This window comes from Lolium rigidum, chromosome 1 (genome assembly GCF_022539505.1).
Source record: "Lolium rigidum isolate FL_2022 chromosome 1, APGP_CSIRO_Lrig_0.1, whole genome shotgun sequence".
NCBI classification, from domain to species: Eukaryota; Viridiplantae; Streptophyta; class Magnoliopsida; order Poales; family Poaceae; genus Lolium; species Lolium rigidum.
Genome location: NC_061508.1, coordinates 7,455,243 through 7,474,961, shown reverse-complemented (window position 1 = coordinate 7,474,961; position 19,719 = coordinate 7,455,243). Strand labels below are relative to the sequence as shown.

General features: G+C 43.5%; 1 protein-coding gene across 3 annotated transcripts; it reads left to right on the top strand.

Moving 5' to 3' along the window:
- The first annotated feature begins 97 nt into the window (after positions 1 to 97).
- LOC124666802 (carboxypeptidase SOL1-like) lies at positions 98 to 7,331 on the top strand. Of its 3 annotated transcripts, XM_047204134.1 has the most exons (15): positions 98 to 203; positions 1,218 to 1,281; positions 1,378 to 1,473; positions 2,082 to 2,112; positions 2,200 to 2,256; positions 2,775 to 2,870; positions 3,688 to 3,810; positions 3,916 to 4,020; positions 4,820 to 4,866; positions 5,515 to 5,640; positions 5,760 to 5,862; positions 5,961 to 6,023; positions 6,494 to 6,577; positions 6,726 to 6,789; positions 7,009 to 7,331. In XM_047204134.1, exons 1-15 carry the CDS (start codon positions 98 to 100, stop codon positions 7,308 to 7,310), a joined length of 1,467 nt encoding a protein of 488 aa, XP_047060090.1. In that variant the 3' UTR covers positions 7,311 to 7,331. The 3 variants fall into 3 exon arrangements, with proteins under 3 accessions (XP_047060090.1, XP_047060095.1, XP_047060103.1); XM_047204139.1 differs by lacking the exon at positions 98 to 203 and having other exon boundaries at positions 1,271 to 1,281; positions 2,059 to 2,112; XM_047204147.1 differs by lacking the exons at positions 98 to 203; positions 1,218 to 1,281; positions 1,378 to 1,473; ... (1 more) ...; positions 2,200 to 2,256; positions 2,775 to 2,870 and having other exon boundaries at positions 3,743 to 3,810; positions 3,948 to 4,020.
- Positions 7,332 to 19,719: the final 12,388 nt, after the last annotated feature.

Below are 19,719 nucleotides of genomic sequence, written 5' to 3'. Positions count from 1 at the left end.
GTCTCCTTTTCCGAACCGAGCCTAGTAGGAGGCCGGTGCGAGTCAAACCGAAAAAGCTCACGCTGCCACTCCCCACCTCCACCTCCAGGGTGGCCTCATGGCGATCCGGCGCCTCTCCTTCCTCCTGCTCCTCCTCCTCCTCCGCGCCTTCGCCTCGCTTCCCACCCAAGCCGCCGCGAGAGGCGGCGCCGACCCGTCGTCAGGTTCTCCTTTCTGTCCCCGTGTCTCTGGATTACCTTTTCATGGGGCGGCCAAAACTCAATTCGCCCGTGCGAACATCGATCTCGGGTACCTAGATCAACGGCACGCGGATCCGGTAGTTCGCTTGATAATGGTGGGATTGGTAGGGGAGTTGCTGCTATTTTTTGAAATCAGTTCATTTTGGTAGAACCTGTAGCGACTGGGAATGGTGTTAGTGCACCGACCGTGGATTACATTTGGACTGGCTCATGAGTGCGTAATTATGAGGGAGCCTATACCATTTTACTACTAAATTGCCCTCATAAATTGGCATACCTTTATGTCAGATTCTTAAAGAGTTAGTACCGCTGAATATCTTATATCTGTCTCCCAAGATTTTTGTTTATCAGCCAGTACTGAATATCTTCACCTTGCTCCGCAAGCCGCACCAGGTTCCGCTCTCTCCAACTGTGTCTGGATTCCATCATCCCGGGCCTCTGCATTGGCCTCGTGCCAAAACTCGATTCACCCAATCAGCAGGATCGATCTCGTGTAGCTAGCTCAACTGGATGTAGATCCAGCAGCTCACTTGATATATTGGTGGATTTGGTAGGGGCTGCTGCTAGCATTGATGAACCTACCTAGCGTGGCTTTGCCTGGGATTCAGTTCATTTGAGTACAACCTGTACTGATAAAACTCTTTGGATGCGTGATGAGTGTCTTAGTGATAAATTTGGAGTGAGTGATGAATTTGTCGTATACTACGGGGAACCCTGCACGTCATCAAGCCATCAACTAGCTTATAGAATCGCTGTCATAAATTTGCATGCCTTAACTTAGATCGTTATAAAGTTACCAATGAATGTGTTCTGTCGTGCTTTATCAGTCAAAATTGAATATCAGTTTTCTACTTTTTGTACATGGATTAGTCCAGCATGCATTTGGTTTTCTATATGTTCTTCATAAACTTTCCTTGCAATTTTCAGCATATCGGTAGCTGTTTCTACTATAAGTAATAACTTCAAACTGTTAACCAGGTATTGACGATGAAAAACATAGGTCATTTTCACGTAATCTTCTCGAGGATAAGCCCGAGATCACGTAAGTTCTTCACCACATTTAACTTTTTATTCGTGTCATTATTGCACAAGAATATTGGTTCAACATGTCAGCGATGGCCTTTTCCAACAACTTCAGGGAAGAAATGACTCATGGATATATGAGCAATTCTGAACTTGAGATTGCTGTACAAGACTTTGGGAGCCGCTGTGCTAATGTCTCTAGGGTGTACAGGTACATCATGTATAATACTTTGCTCTCTGTGAATGTGGATGTGTATGTTCAGTTCATCGACCATTATTGGGACCATCAGTTTGTTTAGCCATGTCATATCAATATTGTAATAATTAGTTGGTGACCACGTGTGGTAGGCTATGTATACACTACAATTCAAATGCACTGAACACGTGGGATTGAACAATTCATAGTCACACTAATAGGTAAAAGTAGAAGGCAAAAATAATAAGATAGTTCCTTCTTTTCATGTTAACTTGTAAACACAAGTCCATCCATAAATGTGTGTATTTTGTTCTAAAAGTTCAGATTGCCATCCTAGTTACCTGTCTCTTGAGCCGCAAGCTTCAAAAGAACCATGCACAGTCAACTTTCTTCTGGTTGGGTTATCCTGTTAGTGGAACTTTTGTTTGCTATGAACATTTTCTTCAACTCATCTCAAAGGTTTTTGGTGCTTCTGTCATTTTTTAGTATTTATTCAACTGAGTGTGTACTATTGCAGACTACCAGTCTGATATATCTTCTGTATGCCCATCTAGTTATCTAATCAAACTTCACTTACCTATTCTTTCTTCTCTCTTTGAGGGATTGCACAAACCTGTTATCAGCATCGGGAAGAGTGTAAATGGTTCCCCACTGGTATGCAACTTAATAATGATGATTTCTCTAATGCTTGATTGGTGTAATTTTTTGTATATTGGATAACTATTCTGATTGTTCTTGCAGTGGGTCATTGAAATATCAGATAAACCTGGGCAAAAAGAAGCTGAACCAGCATTCAAGGTTTGGGGTTTGTTTATGTGGGTTTTTCTTTTCTCAGTTGTCAGAAAATGATAAGAATTTAAAGAGGAAGTGCTCCATAATTTCAGCCTGATGACCATCTTGTTTTATCATTTATTTGCTTTCATGTCCTTGTGCTTGAAGAGAACAGCTGTGAGAGAGTAGTATTCACATGTGCAATTTCTTCAACAGCAATGGGTGTCTTCTGTTTCATATTTTGAATGACTTACACTTCTTTTTCCTGAATGGTTGGCACTATAATTGTTATGCTTTGCCTTGCTTCTTTGTGAATTACAGGGCACTACCCCTTGTCCACCATGCCGAGGACAGTTAACTAAACTGTAATGGAATCGCATCCAAAATTTGAACATATGATTTTCCTGTGAATGTTACAAGGCCATGTCGGCAATAATTCTGCTAGCTTGCTTGAACTCGCAATTCTGTTCTTATTATACTATAAGTAAGAACTCACTAGTTGCCGTTTTCGTATTTGTGATGTAGTTTTTGTTTTGAATTTGCAGTACATTGGGAATGTCCATGGCGATGAGCCTGTTGGAAGAGAAGTCCTTATGCAACTTGCGTATTGGCTGTGTGATAACTACCTGAAGGATCCCTTGGTATGTTCTACATGCTCTTGGCTAGCTGTGGAGCTTTCGACTGACCAACCACTTACAGTTTTTCTATGTGAAACAATGTGCAGTATTTTGACTTGTTCCTTACATGATCTTAACTGGAAGCTTGGGGTAGGCTAGATATGAAACCCAACGGAAACAAAAGGAATCCAAAACAAGGAGAGAGAAAAAAGAACAAGTAAACTAAGATTCCGGCACATGGATCACTGATTTCCATGCGAGCAAACATCCGCATCGATATCATCATTGCATTGCAGCATTGATCCCAAGTATCGGAAGGTGTCCTATTAGACACTACTTGTCCTTCTAAAGTAACATCTTTGTCTTTGCACCTAACGCTACTAAAGTCACATTGCAAGTACTCAGCCTTGGTCCTGCTAATTCTAAACCCTTTTGATTCCAAAATTTGCCTCCATAGCTCTAACTTCCTATTTACGGCAACCCTGGTTTCATCCACTAGCACCACATCATCAGCAAAGAGCATACACGAAGGAATATCTCCTTGTATATCCTTCGTCACCTCATCCATCACTAAGCTTAGTAACCAACCACAATAGAAATTAATTAATCCATGGAAAGAAATTTAGATTCTAACATAGGCTACAAAAATTGTTATTTTGGATGCATTGTTATTGATCATGTAATGTCCAGCATATTGTTCAACATTGCAGATACTAGGCTCACTTTTTTTCGTAAGCATAGTTTTGATAAGACCTACGTACTCCATGTATTTCCATCAGTTTTATGAAAATTGGTATTAATATGCTATATTCAGAACTTAGTGGTTAACTAATTTCTGTAGGCAACTCTTATTGTGGAGAATACACACCTTCATATACTTCCGGCAATGAACCCAGATGGATTTGCTCTTAGGAGGCGTGGTAATGCAAACAATGTTGATCTCAACAGAGACTTTCCTGACCAAGTGAGCACTCCTCTAATGCATTGATTTCTTATGAAAGATTCTACGCTCCAAATTGCAATTTTCCTCTTTCGTGGAGCCATTAATTTATATTCTCAATGCTGGCAGTTTTTTCCCATCAACGATGAGATTAACTACAGGCAACCTGAAACTAGAGCTATTATGAACTGGATAAAGGAAGAACACTTTACAGCCTCGGCTAGTTTGCATGGGGTGATTACTCCTTCCTTACCACTACTTTGTGAAACTATTTGTTATTTATATGCTGTTATCCTCCTACTTATGTTTCTGTGGTCAAGCCTACTTCGTCAAATGGTGAGCCACATCTCACTTGCAAAACTGGTTTACTGTTATGTTTTGTTTTCAAGAATGCCCCAAAACTGTGTTTTGTGTGTGCCCCCAAGAAAGTCATATGCAGCAACGAAACTGTTTTGTAGTATGTACAATTACTACGCTAAGTGTATCAGCTCTCTCTAAAAAAAAGCCTAGACAAATTATATTTGCTGTGCAATTAACAGTTTGGATGTATATATAGCTATAACGTGAAATATATTCTTATTTTCTTGGATATATACTGTAATACTGTTAATTTAAAAAACCTGATGCTTTGGATCAGGCTGACTCTCTAATTCATGAACTAATTTGTTAACCTAGCAGGTTCTTTTGGGACAGTACTATTTGATCATAATAACTATAACAGATGGGAGTGTGTTATTGTGCACATACTAGAAATGATGCTTGCAAGTAGGAAGATTTTAAGTACAACGTGTAATATTAAAGTGATGTTTTCGAATAGGAGTATGTAGAAGACAAGGGCCATGGGTCTACCACCCTTACCATCCACCATTTTCAGGATTAATTGTGTAAGGTCCAATACAAAAATCCGCTAACTTTTATGCATTTTCAGTTGATCTACTTATGTTGCACGGACATTACTCTGATATAGTCATTTGCTCATTGTACAAATTAGCTCATGATTGTCATCCATCACCACCTGATTTGAATTTTGCAGGGTGCTCTTGTTGCAAATTATCCATGGGATGGATCTAGAGATAAAAGGTGCTTCATAGTTTCCTATTTACATTCAGTTTTAAGGACCCCCTGCTAGTACTGTTGTGCATTTATTTCTCTACATCTTACAAAGATGCGGCAATAAGATTTTAACTAAGGATTATCCAGACATGTTTTAGTACTCCTCGAGTCCTTGTTGATGATTCAAATGATGCGCAATTGTATCTTTTAGCCTCCTCGAGTCCTTGTTGATGCTGGTACTTGAATTTTGATGTTGCAAATGCTTCACTTAGAGATTGGATTGCCTGTGGCTACTTATGCCTGTTCAACATAAATATTGTCTTGATGCCCCATAGACTTGTTGGTTGTACTATTCTTCTTTATAGGACCATCAAGATAGATTAGCAGCACGTTGCCAAAGTTTATAAGCGCTGGTCAATATAGTCATGCACAGAATGGTTAACCAAAATATCAATGGGTGGTGTTGTTCTGTCGGAACTCTTGGATTTAAATGTCATTTAATGTTATCTTGTAATGCAGTATACACTGCTGTGTGGTTTGCTTGAGTTCCAATTGTTCGTATAGTGTTTACTTTGGTTCTTTTGCTATTTTTTGTTCACTTCTAGTCTTTAGAACCACAAGCAATAGTTCCTTAATATCAGACTTCTCCATTCTTAACAATTGTCTTGCTTACAGAAAACAGTATTATGGATGTCCTGATGACAAGGCATTCCGGTACATGGCATCAGTGTATAGTAAGTCACACTATAACATGTCTTTGAGCAAAGAATTCAGAGGAGGTATCACAAATGGAGCACTCTGGTAAACAAACACACACTAGCATTGCTTTGCTACTCCATGTCAATCTTTCCCTTTATAAACATTCCAGTAACTTGTGTCAGTAGTTTTCAAGATCCAACATATTATGGTTTATGATGCAGGTATCCCATTTATGGCGGCATGCAAGACTGGAACTATATACATGGAGGCTGCTTTGAGTTGACCCTTGAAATTAGTGACGTAAAATGGCCAAAAGCATCTGAGGTACTTTTGGATCTTGTTATATATGCTTCTGCCCAGCTGTTCTAGACCACCAGGAATACATGTTTTGTTCTGATCTTCTTTATGTTCTTCTGCTACAGCTTCTTGTCATATGGAAACAAAATAAGATGAGCATGCTCAATCTTGTCGCAAGCATGGTGAAGGTACGTTTCCACATTGTTCGACGTGCTATGATTATGCACAAGAAAACATTAACTACAGTTTATTTGAAGTGAAGTGCTGTCAGTTAGTGTATGGGTTGAGGCACAGGGTCTTCAATCTCCCTGTTTGCACCAGGGTCTGTGTTAAGATCTCGAGGCACTATGTCACCATCTCATTATTAGTAGTTTCTGAAATACTCCCTCCATCCCCAAAAAAAGCTGCTTAATTTTTTCTAAATACGGTGGTATATAGACACATTTTAGGTATAGATACATCTGTATCTAGATAAAGTTGAGCAGTTTTTTTGAGACGGAGGGAGTAGCACCTTTCAGTGTCATCAAAGTTGTGCCCTGCACTAACTGGACACACCTTGTGTTTCGTCTCTTTGGGTTTTGCTCCCTTTTGTTTTTCTTTTGTTCTAGAACATAGCAATGTTTATCAGTTTGCCCACCAGACTTGACTCTTGCTTCAGACAGGAGTTCATGGAAGGATATTTGCTGCAGATACTGGTCGCCCTATACCTGGCTCACTGATGGTTAAGGGAATCGACTCGAAGGTTAGTTTATTTGGCAACGTTAACCTGTAGGTATTAGCGATATTTGGATCTTGACTGCAAACTGATCATGGATGAACTGGTAAGTTCATAGAAATTCCCAGGTTTATCATGTCAGAGATCATAATACTTGCCTCTTGTTTTTTCATAGATAAATGCTAGCAGAACTTTTGGCGATTACCATCGAATGCTTGCACCTGGCGAGAGCTACGAAGGTAGGCTTTTTTACGTTCCTTCCATCCAAAACATCAACATATATAGTTAGATCGCATGCATGTATAAAACATAGATGGGGAACTCTTAAGAGCAGGATGTCGTCCTCACTTGGCCTAGTTTTCTTTCGTTTCCTTCTTCATTTTCACTCTGAAATCTTGGATAGAAAAAAGTAATCCATTGCTAATGACACCACATGGGCTTTCTTTCGTTGCTGTCAGTCGTGGCATCAATGGAAGGCTTCACACCAAAAAGAACACATATCATGCTGGAACGTGAAGCTATGAACCTTGATTTCATATTGGATCCAGACGGAGCTGTCAGGCAAACAAAGCCCGTTCGCAACGACTGCGGCTGCCGCTGCGATGATGGCGGGAAGCCGTTCCTCATCCGGGAAGCTTACGTCTGGCTGTATCTGCTGGCCCTGTTCTTTCTACTGGCCCTCTATCTAGTTTTCAGGAGAAGAATAGCATTGAGGCCTGCGGCTCATAGGTACCCGCCGAAACGGCCCGTTGCCGTGTGAGATGAATCTTTTCGTTGCTAGTGCAAGTATGTAGCCTACAGCCTTTACCACTGTTGTACTACACGTCGGATTGAATTGTGGCCACTGTGCCCTGCAAGTTTTGAATATATTGTTCTAATTTGAGCACTCCCTCGTTCCAAAATAACTTCATCGCCTTTTTCTAGATAAGTATGTACCTATAACTAAAATGCGTCTGTGACAAAGTTTTTGGGACAGAGGGAGTATATCTTTTTAGTGAATGCATGTCAGTTAAGTGAATGTTAATATGTAATTGGATTAGTTTGGTCATATCGAATTTCTTAGTTAAGCCATGGTTCAGCTGAGTGACGAGGAATATTCAGACTAGAACAGAACAGTTGCCGTTGACTGTTTTTTTCCAGGTAGAATTGTTCTCGAAACAGACATTCGTCCCGCTTTATAAATAAAGCTACACGGCTGAACCGAGATAAAGTGATGAGGAACCCTTTTACAACAAAGCAAATCAAATAAAACAAGAAACATAGGAGTAGGTACACCCTAGAAGAAGTGGCCCGGCTACCGACTAGAGGTGACACTGCGCCTTCTTGTGAAACCACCAGACATCATCGCACTGCACTGACCAAGCTCTCGCCGAAGAGGACCGCATGGCCTCTCGCTCCGGGCTGTGGAGCACTGATCCTGCCAGTGGACCGCGAGAACCGGGAGTGGTGGCAACTCAGTAACATGTAAAAGATAGAAGTCCATTGAGACCGCCCCGCGCCAGCACCAAAGGTCTTCGAGATAGGATCTAAGCTTGCTCGCTGATGATGGCAAGCTGTGACACAAGTAACCTTAGCTCCACGACAATGCCCCCAAGAAGGTGACGACGCAACACGTCGCCATCATCGTGACCGATACGGTCAAGGGTTTTCACCCGGAGCTTTGCCAGGAGGAGGTGACCGCAACAGTGCCCCCAAGAGGGACGCACCACCCACAGATGCCATCGCTGCTAGCGCCGAAGCGCTGGGCTTTCTTCGCCCAAAATCACAACCACACCACATCGAGTTTACCATGGTCAACCCACCATTAAAAAAAGCAGGCATCCAAGACATGCTCTAGGAGCCTCCACCGCCGAAGCACCAACGACCCCTGGATCCCCTGATGTCTGCTCCTCGCCACCCACATAGCCAAAGAGACAAACCATCACCACCGCAACGTCGCTCGTAGGAGAGCTGACCGCGCAGTCCACCTTCTAGAGCTGCCGCCCCGACATCCAAGAGCTCACACAGTTAGGGTGGCAGCTGTTGGGTCACAATACAGTAAACATGAAACTTCTCTTATCACAAACCCTAATTTGCCCATGATCTATCTAGGTGTAATGCAGTAATGGAGATAGACTTAGTAATGTACCCTCGTAGACCAATATCGGTTAATGTTCCGCTAAAACATGGTTGATGTAGTCGTACTCATCACCAACCTCGGGGTCGAGTAGAAGTCCTCTCCCACGACGTTGATACGTCTCCAACGTATCTATAATTTCTGATGTTCCATGCTTGTTTTATGACAATACCTACATGTTTTGTTCATACTTTATAACGTTTTGATGCATTTTCCGGCACTAACCTATTAACGAGATGCCGAAGTGCCAGTTCCTGTTTTCTGCTGTTTTTGGTTTCAGAAATCCTAGTAAGGAAATATTCTCGGAATTGGACGAAATCAACGCCCAGAATCTTATTTTTCCACGAAGCTTCCGAACACCGGAGAGAGACCAGAGGGGAGCCAGGGGGCCCCACACGCCAGGGTGGCGCGGCCAAGGGGTGGGGCGTGCCCCCCTATTGTGTGGCCCCACCAGGGCCCCTCCGAGGCTGCCCTTCCGCCTACTTAAGGACTCCGTCGCGAAAACCCTACACGAAAAAGCCACGATACGAGAAAAGTTCCAGAGCCGCCGCCATCGCGAAGCCAAGATTCGGGGGACAGAAGTCTCTGTTCCGGCACGCTGCCGGGACAGGGAAGTGCCCCCGGAAGGCATCTCCATCGACACCACCGCCATCTTCATCAACGCTGCTGTCTCCTATGATGAGGAGGGAGTAGTTCTTCCCCGAGGCTAAGGGCTGTACCGTAGCTATGTGGTTCATCTCTCTCTCCCATGTGATCTTTATGTGATCATGAGCTTTGTGATCTAGTTGAATATCATCTATGTGCTACTCTAGTGATGTTATTAAGGTACTCTATTCCTCCTCCATGATGTAATGGTGACAGTGTGTGCATCATGTAGTACTTGGCGTAGGTTATGATTGTGATCTCTTGTAGATTATGAAGTTAACTATTACTATGATAGTATTGATGCGATCTATTCCCCCTTTCATAACCTGATGGTGACGAGTAGTGCATGCTATGTTAGTACTCGGTATAATTGCAATGGTCTATCATGCACTCTAAGGTTACTTAAATATGAATACCGAATGTTGTGGAGCTTGTTAACTCCGGCTTGAGGGAGCTCTTGTAGCCCTACACAATGAATGGTGTTTGTCATCCAACAAGAGAGTGTAGAGAAAATAGTATTTGTTTATTCAGTTATGTGATCAATGTTGAGAGTGTCCACTAGTGAAAGTATGATCCCTAGGCCTTGTTTACACCACAGAGAATTGCCTCCCACGCCAGCAAGCTATTTTCTGGCACCGTTTCCAAACACTGCAAACACCGTTTGTTTACTATTTTACTGCATCTTTACTTCCTGCAATATTACCACCATCTATATCACTTGCATCTCACTATCTCTTCGCCGAACTAGTGCACCTATACATCTGACAAGTGTATTAGGTGTGTTGGGGACACAAGAGACTTCTTGTATCGTGATTGCAGGGTTGCTTGAGAGGTATATCTTTGTCCTCTACCTCCCTGAGTTCGATAAACCTTGGGTGATTCACTTGAGGGAAACTTGCTGCTGTTCTACAAACCTCTGCTCTTGGAGGCCCAACACTGTCTACAGGAATAGAAGCGTGCGTAGACATCAAGCTATTTTCTGGCGCCGTTGCCGGGGATCTAAAGAGAAGTTACACCCGAGAGATTGCCAACTCCCACGGCAACAGATATTTTCTGGCGCCGTTGCCGGGGAGGTAAGGTAAAAGGTATTCACATCCTCCGACTACTAAGCTATCTCCTAGTCTTGTTGCCGGTGTGTGAGTGCTCGAAGCTATTTCCTTTAGATCCTGCAATTGCATCTTTTTGTTTCTTGTTAAACACTAGTAAGGCATAATGGAAAACAACCGTGAGCTTTTTAAACTATTTCCCGAGTTAAGACATGGATTGTTTGATGCGAAAATTAAAAAACCTATGGAACCTTATTTGCATGCTAGTAGTAATATTAGTATGAACGCTTTGAACACCATTGTTGATAATGATATAGAAAGTTCTAAGCTTGGGGAAGCTGGTTTTGTTGAGCATGATATTTTTAGTCCCCCAAGCATTGAGGAGAAAATTTTCTTTGATGATACTTTGCCTCCTATTTATGATGATTATAATGATAGTGGTCTTCTAGTGCCGCCTACTATGGAGGATAAATTTAATTATGATTACAATATGCCTCCTATATTTGATGATAGCTACTTTGTTGAATTTGCTCCCACTACAATTAATAAGAATGACTAAGCTTATGTTGGGAGTAGTAATTATTTTATGCATGAAACTCATGATAAGAATGCTTTATGTGATAGTTATATTGTTGAGTTTGTTCATGATGCCACTGAAAGTTATTATGAGAGAGGGAAACATGGTTATATGCATCTTAATAATATTAAGTTTTCCCTCTTTATGTTGAGAATCTTGAAGTTGCGCTTGTGTTACTTTTCTATGCTTGTTGCATTATGCCTACATAACTTGTTTATTTAAAAGATTCCTTTTCATAGGAAGTGGGTTAGGCTTAAATTTGTTTCATACTTTCTTTTGATGCTCTCTTTGCTTCAACTCTTATTTCTTGCGAGTGCATCATTAAAATTGCTGAGCCCATCTTAATGGCTATAAAGAAAGCACTTCTTGGAAGATAACCCACGTCTTTATTTTGCTACTGTTTTGTTGTGTCTTGGAAGTTGTTACTACTGTAGCAACCTCTCCTTATCTTTATTTTATTGCATTGGTGTGCCAAGTAAAGTCTTTGATAGTAAAGATGCTACTAGATTTGGATTACTGCGCAGAAACAGATTTCTTGCTGTCACGAATTTGAGTAGGATTCTCTGTAGGTAACTCAGAAAAATCTGCCAATTTACGTGAGTGATCCTCAGATATGTATGCAACTTTCATTCAATTTGAGCATTTTCATCTGAGCAAGTTAAGTGCCTCTAAAAAATTCGTCTTTACGGACTGTTCTGTTTTGACAGATTCTGCCTTTTATTTCGCATTGCCTCTTTTGTTATGTTGAATGGATTTCTTTGTTCCATTAACTTTCAGTAGCTTTGTGCAATGTCCAGAAGTGTTAAGAATGATTATGTCACCTCCGAATATATGAATTTTCAATTATGCACTAACCCTCTAATGAGTTTGTTTTGAGTTTGGTGTGGAGGAAGTTTTCAAGGGTCAAGAGAGGAGGATGATACAATATGATCAAGAAGAGTGAAAAGTCTAAGCTTGGGGATGCCTCCGTAGTTCATCCCTGCATATTTCAAGAAGACTCAAGCATCTAAGCTTGGGGATGCCCAATGCATTCCCTTCTTCATCGACAACTTATCAGGTCACCTCTAGTGAAACTATATTTTTATTCCGTCACATCTTATGTACTTTACTTGGAGCGTCTGTGTGCTTTTATTTTCGTTTTGTTATTTTCATTCTCTGAATAAATTCATGCTTGTGTGGGAGAGAGACACGCTCCGCTGTTTCGTATGAACACATATGTTCTTAGCTATATTCTTAATGTTCATGGCGAAAGTTGAACTACTTCGTTCATTGTTATATGGTTGGAAACAGAAAATGCTGCATGTGGTAAATGGTATAATATCTTGAATAATTTGATACTTGGCAATTGTTGTGCTCATATAGATCATGTTTAAGCTCTTGCATCATGTACTTTGCACCTATTAATGAAGAACTACATAGATCATGTTTAAGCTCTTGCATCATGTACTTGGCAATTTTATACTTGAGTTTGCTTCAAACAACCTTGCTAGCCAAAGCCTTGTATTGAGAGGGATTACTTCTCGTGCATCCAAATCCTTGAGCCAAAAACCATGCCATTTGTGTCCACCATACCTACCTATTACATGGTATTTCTCTGCCATTCCAAAGTACATTACTTGAGTGCTACCTTTAAAATTCTATTCTTTGTCTTTGCAATATATAGCTCATGGGAAAATAGCCTTAAAAACTATTGTGGTGAAGAATATGTAGCTATGTATCTTATTTCTTATAAGTTGCTTGTTGAGCGATAACCATGTTTCTGGGGACGCCACCAACTATTACATCTTTGTTGAATAGCAAAATATGGTGTTGCCACCGGGTGACAATGCCCCCCCGCTAGCTGCCGTCCGATTCAGCTTAGAGATTCTCACTGCATGCAAATGAACTATCACATGTCATGCCGCTAATTACTACACAACCTGCAAACCCTCTGCCCGGACTGCAGCTATGGTAGTGTTAACGTACCTCTGCCCCAAGCGGGAAATGATCAGACAGTGCAGCTTTGTCCAGAGATGGACTGCTGCGTGAACCATGTGTAGTAATGATTCACTACCAACATGCATCCATGAACAATGCCACTGGTGGAAAAAGGGCCTTTGGTCGCGGTTCGCAACTGCCATTAGTCGCGGTTGCGCAACCGCGACCAAAGTAGCGCGACTAAAGCCCCCCCCCCCTTTAGTCGCGGTCGCTTACGAACCGCGACTAAAGGCCCGTCCACGTGGGCGCCGGGCGACCGTCGGGGCGGAGGCCCTTTAGTGGCGGTTCTTCGGCCGACCGCGACTAAAGGCCGCCGCAGGTTTAGGGTTTTAGGCCCCCTAAACCTGCCCCCCTAAACCTGTTTTCTGTTTAATTTGTATTGTTTTATTTCTTTTGTGCTTTATTGTAATTTTGAAGGAGTTTCACATATTCTACGGTACTACATACATGCATGCATATGAATGTACAATTTCAAACAAATTTGAAATTAGAACCAAAAAGAATTCAAGAGGAATATACAATATATATTCAATATCATCGGATGACCATATACAAGTTTGAACAAGTTTCCATACATAATTTAATGCATGTATAGTTCTACGTCCTCTAAGTAGTGTTTTCCTGTAGGATCGATGACTTCCCTCGCGAACCATCCAGCTAGTTCCTCCTGAAGTGGTCGGAAGCGAGCTTCTGGACTAAGCGTCATCCGGAGGTTATTCCTCTTGATGTTGAGCTCATCCGACTGGTCTCGCTCATTGGTGTATCTCCGGATCATAGTTGTCCATAATCGGGTCAGCTCTATCGTCCGCCATATGTCAGTCCTGAAAACATGTAGTAAAAACAAATTAATTGTGTATATGCATTATCACATCTCTTCTCTACATATAAACAGAGAGGGCGACGAGGGAGGCGAGAGGGCGACGCGGTGACCGCGTGACCGAGAAGACCGGTGGCGGTGGCGAAAGGGCGGTGGCGAAAGGGCGGTGGTGGTGCCGAGGACACATAACCCTCGCGGTGGCGGTGCCCCCTCCGAGAGACCGGTGGCGGTGGTGAAATAGCGGTGGCAAAAGGAGGGGGCGAGGAAGGGGTGGGAGAGGGTGTCGCGGAAGAGGGAGGCGAGGACGAGCGCGTTGGCGTTGGCGCGTTGACGGCGTTGGCGTTGGCGCGTTGAATAGAGGCGCGCGGTAGCATTGACGGCGTTACATTTTTATGAATAGAGGTAGCGTTGGCGCGTTGACGGCGTTGGCGACGGTACGGCGGCGTTACAATTTTAGTTCATTTTTTATTAAGTCAAAATTTTAGTTCATTTTTTATTAAGTCAATTTTTATTAAGTCAAAATTTTAGTTCATTTTTGTTAAGTCAAAATTTTAGTTCATTTTTTTTACACAATCTTTTTAAGTCAAAGTTCATAATTGTTGCATATCAAAAAATTAGGAAAAAAAAGAAAAAAACCGCCGGGGCGCACCCGGCCGCCTCTCTCCTCTCTCTCTCTGTAACCGCGCGCGCGCAAGTCTGGCCGGCGGCGCGGCGGCGCGGCGCGCAAGTCTGGCGCGCGCACAGGGCCGGGGGTTCGGTCGGCGCGCGCGCGCGGCGCGGCGGGCGACGAGAGGGCGGCGACGGCCGGGCGCGAGAGAGAGAAGAAGAGCGCGCGGCGGCGACGTACGGGCGACGAGGGCGGCGACGGAAGAAGGAGGCGGCGGCGCGACGAGGGCGGCGACGGCAGCGACGAGGGCGGCGCGGCGGAGGCGAGGTCGACGAAGAGGCGCGCAGCGAGGAAGGAGAAGTGCGATCCTGCGCGCCGCCCGCGAGGTATTTATACCGTCGGCGCTTTAGTCGCGGTTGGGGTCACCAACCGCGACTAAAGGGTGCCCTTTAGTCGCGGTTGGTGAACCCAACCGCGACTAAAGCATTTTTGCCCCATTTTCGGGTTCCCGCGGAAAAACGACCTTTAGTCGCGGTTGGCCAGGCCAACCGCGACTAAAGGCCTTTTTCAATATTATTTTCATTTTCTAAATGTGAAAATAAAACTAATTCAATTCAAAATCTTAAAAATACAAATATTATATCAAAAAAATTAGGAAAATAAAACTAATTCAATTCAAAATCTTAAAAATACAAATAATATATCAAAAAATTCAGAAAAATAAAACTAATTCAATTCAAAATAATTATAGCTTGGCATGAAACCGTGCCGAAGCAGGTGCATGTGAACATCTCTTGAGGAAGAGTAACCCTTCTGATTCTTACACTTAACACATGGACAGATAACAAAACCCCCCAGCTTGTTCGCATTAGCCACTACGAGGAAATCTTTCAAACCCGTACTGAACTCGCCGGAGAGTCGGTTACCGTACATCCATTGCCGATTCATCTGCATTATTATAATATAAAATATATAATTAACCATCATGCATTTGTTAAACTAACTAGCTACAAACAATATAAATTAAACAATGAACTACACACACATGCATATTGTATCAATGACGACACATCAAAGGTTCAAGTTGCTAACCGCGATCGAGGAGGAAAAAATAAATGAGAAAGCTCAAGTGTGGCTCCAACACTTCATATCATGTTTGTTTCATGCTCTTGGGGCATTTCATCAAACACCTTATGTGCATAAGAGGAACCAAAAGCAAACCTAACACTCACTTGTGAAGTTTGTGAAGAGAATGGCTCCAAATGGCTAAGTGTTGGCTCCAAAATGGCTGGATGGGTATATATAGGGGAGGGGCTTTAGTCCCGGTTGGCACCAGCCAACCGCGACTAAAGCCCCCACGTGCACTCGAGCTGGCCACCGTGCGCCCTGGGCCCAGGCCTTTGGTCGCGGTTCGCCACACGAACCGCGACTAAATACCCCATTAGTCGCGGTTCCTTTACCTTCGCGACTTATGGGGCTTCCCGGAAGCCTGTTTTTCTACCAGTGTGCATGGCAATATCCAACAAAGAAATAGGTTGAACGAATGGCCGCCTGTAGCCATGGTGGGCACATTGGCAAAGCGAGTCTCCAGCTCATGCTGTTGCAGCGTCTACGTGGCCAGCTCTCGCTAGCAAACCGGGACGGGGGAAATTCAGCTCGATGTGACTGACTGCCTCGTCGCTTTGCCTGCAGCGCTGCGGCTGGTCCGTTTGGCGCCTGGCGCAAGGCAAACCAAATGAGGCTGGCTTGTGAACAACTGTTGCAGCTGCTCAGCTCGGTGCTCGCTGCAGCTGCTCCGCTGGGTGGCGTCCGCGGGGCTCCTGCCTCCTTTGCCTCGAGCTTGGATCATGGCCCTGGCGGTGTCTGTGATCGTGGCGGTGGGAAATTCTAAGCAGAAGGCCATGTTCTTGGCGTTGCCTACGGCTAACTCGCCGCGGCAGCGAGCGTGGCCAACGAGAGGTGGTTGGTGCGGTGCAGCACTTGCTCGTGCTTCGGCTCTTCTGGCTCGTCACCTCTACGCTCATCGTGGTCACCATGCTCACCGCCACCATCGCATGCCTCTCCACCGATGCCACCGCGGAACTCATCAACCATGATACGCCGGCCGGCCGGAACCGGTAGGCTGAGTAGCAACAATACCACGACCGGTCAATAGCGACGCTGCGACTTCACCGATAGAGATGTTGTTGTGCATGGCGCCGCACGAGGAGAGGACAGAGAGTAGCGCCGCTGAGCTCGACGTGAACCATGGATGTTGCTACAACGTGAGGTGGTCGTGCTGGAAAGATTCACTGCGCATGATAACGCGTCGCACCGGCCGCCATGCACCACGAGCTAAATCGCCAACGACAGCGACCTCCTCCGATTCAGCCCAAGCTGCCTCCATTTGCACACTTGGTGTTGCCGGCTCTGGCTCCCACATCTTCGATCCGTATCAGACGTGCATGCAGCACTATGGTGCGAGGCGTATCAGACGTGCATGCAACACTCATCAATGTAGTAGAGCGGGCATGCATGCAAGAATTAGTGTCCTGGTTGCCGTCGAAGCTGGAGCTCAGCAGGACTTCTTTGTAATTTTGGCTTTGTTCTGGGCTTTTCTGTAAGTTCAGAGTATCAATGAATTCGCCTTCTTCCTCGCAAAAAAAAAAAGAATTAGTACAACGCGCCATGCATGCATTTTGTCTGACACAATGTGGCATGTGCAAGAGCTGATAAAAGGGGTCAACTAGCCGGGTCATGCGCTGCATTGCTCTGCTGTTTCAGACACATGCACGTAGAATTAGGTTCTAAATCAGTTATCAACGGGATCCATCGAGTCTTAATTGAAATGCGGTGGACATCTGGCAGCGCGAAACGAATCTCCACCAAGTCATCGAACGGCAACCACCGGGGGGGTATTGCCACCGGGTGGCAACAAATCCACTCTCTTGTTGAATATCATGTGAGTTGCTATGCATGTTCGTCTTGTCTGAAGTAAGGGCGATTTTCATGATCAAATGGTTTGAGTATGCATATTGTTAGAGAAGAACATTGGGCCGCTAACTAAAACCATGATTCATGGTGGAAGTTTCAGTTTGCACAATCAATCCTCAATCTCTTATGAGAATATTATCTGTTGTTGAATGCTTATGCATTAAAGAGGAGTCCATTATATGTTGTCTATGTTGTCCCGGTATGGATGTCTAAGTTGAGAATAATCAAAAGCGAGAAATCCAATGCGAACTTTGTCCTTAGACCTTTGTACAGGCGGCATAGAGGTACCCCTTTGTGACACTTGGTTGAAACATATGCTATGCAATGATAATCCATGTTAATCCAATCTAATTAGAACAAGGTGCGAGCACTATTGGTATACTATGCATGAGGCTTGCAACTTATAGGATATCTTATACATAACACATATAATTTATTACTACCGTTGACAAAATTGTTTCTATGTTTTCAAAATAAAAGCTCTAGCACAAAAATAGTAATCCATGCTTCCCTCTGCGAATGGTCTATCTTCTACTTTATTGTTGAGTCAGTTTACCTATTCTTTCTATCCTAGAAGCAAACACTTGTATCAACTGTGTGCATTGATTCATACATGTTTACTTATTGCACTTGTTATATTGCTTTATGTTGACAACTATCCATGAGATATACATGTTACAAGTTGAAAGCAATTGCTGAAACTTAATCTTCCTTTGTGTTGATTCAATACCTTTACTTTGAATTTATTGCTTTATGAGTTAACTCTTATGCAAGACTTATTGATGCTTGTCTTGAAAGTACTATTCATGAAAAGTCTTTGCTATATGATCAGTTGTTTAGTCATTGTCTTTATCATTGCTTTGAATCACTTCATTCATCTCATATGATTTACAATAGTATGATCAAGATTATGTAAGTAACATGTCACTTCAGAAATTATTCTTGTTATCGTTTACCTACTCGAGGGCGAGTAGGAACTAAGCTTGGGGATGCTGATACGTCTCCAACGTATCTATAATATCTGATGTTCCATGCTTGTTTTATGACAATACCTACATGTTTTGTTCACACTTTATATCGTTTTGATGCATTTTCCGGCACTAACCTATTAACGAGATGCCGAAGTGCCAGTTCCTATTTTCTGCTGTTTTTGGTTTCAGAAATCCTAGTAAGGAAATATTCTCGGAATTGGACGAAATCAACGCCCAGAATCTTATTTTTCCACGAAGCTTCCAGAACACCGGAGAGAGACCAGAGGGGAGCCAGGGGCCCCACACGCCAGGGCGGCGCGGCCAAGGGGTGGGGCGCGCCGCCCTATTGTGTGGCTCCACCAGGGCCCCTCCGAGGTTGCCCTTCCGCCTACTTAAGGACTCCGTCGCGAAAACCTACACGAAAAAGCCACGATACGAGAAAAGTTCCAGAGCCGCCGCCATCGCGAAGCCAAGATTCGGGGGACAGAAGTCTCTGTTCCGGCACGCTGCCGGGACGGGGAAGTGCCCCCGGAAGGCATCTCCATCGACACCACCGCCATCTTCATCAACGCTGCTGTCTCCTATGATGAGGAGGGAGTAGTTCTTCCCCGAGGCTAAGGGATGTACCGTAGCTATGTGGTTCATCTCTCTCTCCCATGTGATCTTTATGTGATCATGAGCTTTGTGATCTAGTTGAATATCATCTATGTGCTACTCTAGTGATGTTATTAAAGTACTCTATTCCTCCTCCATGATGTAATGGTGACAGTGTTTGCATCATGTAGTACTTGGCGTAGGTTATGATTGTGATCTCTTGTAGATTATGAAGTTAACTATTACTATGATAGTATTGATGCGATCTATTCCCCCTTTCATAGCCTGATGGTGACAGTGTGCATGCTATGTTAGTACTCGGTATAATTGCAATGGTCTATCATGCACTCTAAGGTTACTTAAATATGAATACCGAATGTTGTGGAGCTTGTTAACTCCGGCTTGAGGGAGCTCTTGTAGCCCTACACAATGAATGGTGTTTGTCATCCAACAAGAGAGTGTAGAGAAAGTAGTATTTGTTTATTCAGTTATGTGATCAATGTTGAGAGTGTCCACTAGTAAAAGTATGATCCCTAGGCCTTGTTTACACCACAGAGAATTGCCTCCCACGCCAGCAAGCTATTTTCTGGCACCGTTTCCAAACACTGCAAACACCGTTTGTTTACTGTTTTACTGCATCTTTACTTCCTGCAATATTACCACCATCTATATCACTTGCATCTCACTATCTCTTCGCCGAACTAGTGCACCCATACATCTGACAAGTGTATTAGTTGTGTTGGGGACACAAGTGACTTCTTGTATCGTGATTGCAGGGTTGCTTGAGAGGGATATCTTTGTCCTCTACCTCCCTGAGTTCGATAAACCTTGGGTGATTCACTTAAG

Coding starts and splice junctions, on each gene's coding strand:
- LOC124666802 (XM_047204134.1), top strand. CDS start 98: ATGGCGATCCGGCGCCTCTCCTTCCTCCTGCTCCTCCTCCTCCTCCGC. Junction 3,811..3,915: donor ACAGAGACTTTCCTGACCAA/GTGAGCACTCCT, acceptor CAATGCTGGCAG/TTTTTTCCCATCAACGATGA. Junction 4,867..5,514: donor GATGGATCTAGAGATAAAAG/GTGCTTCATAGT, acceptor TCTTGCTTACAG/AAAACAGTATTATGGATGTC.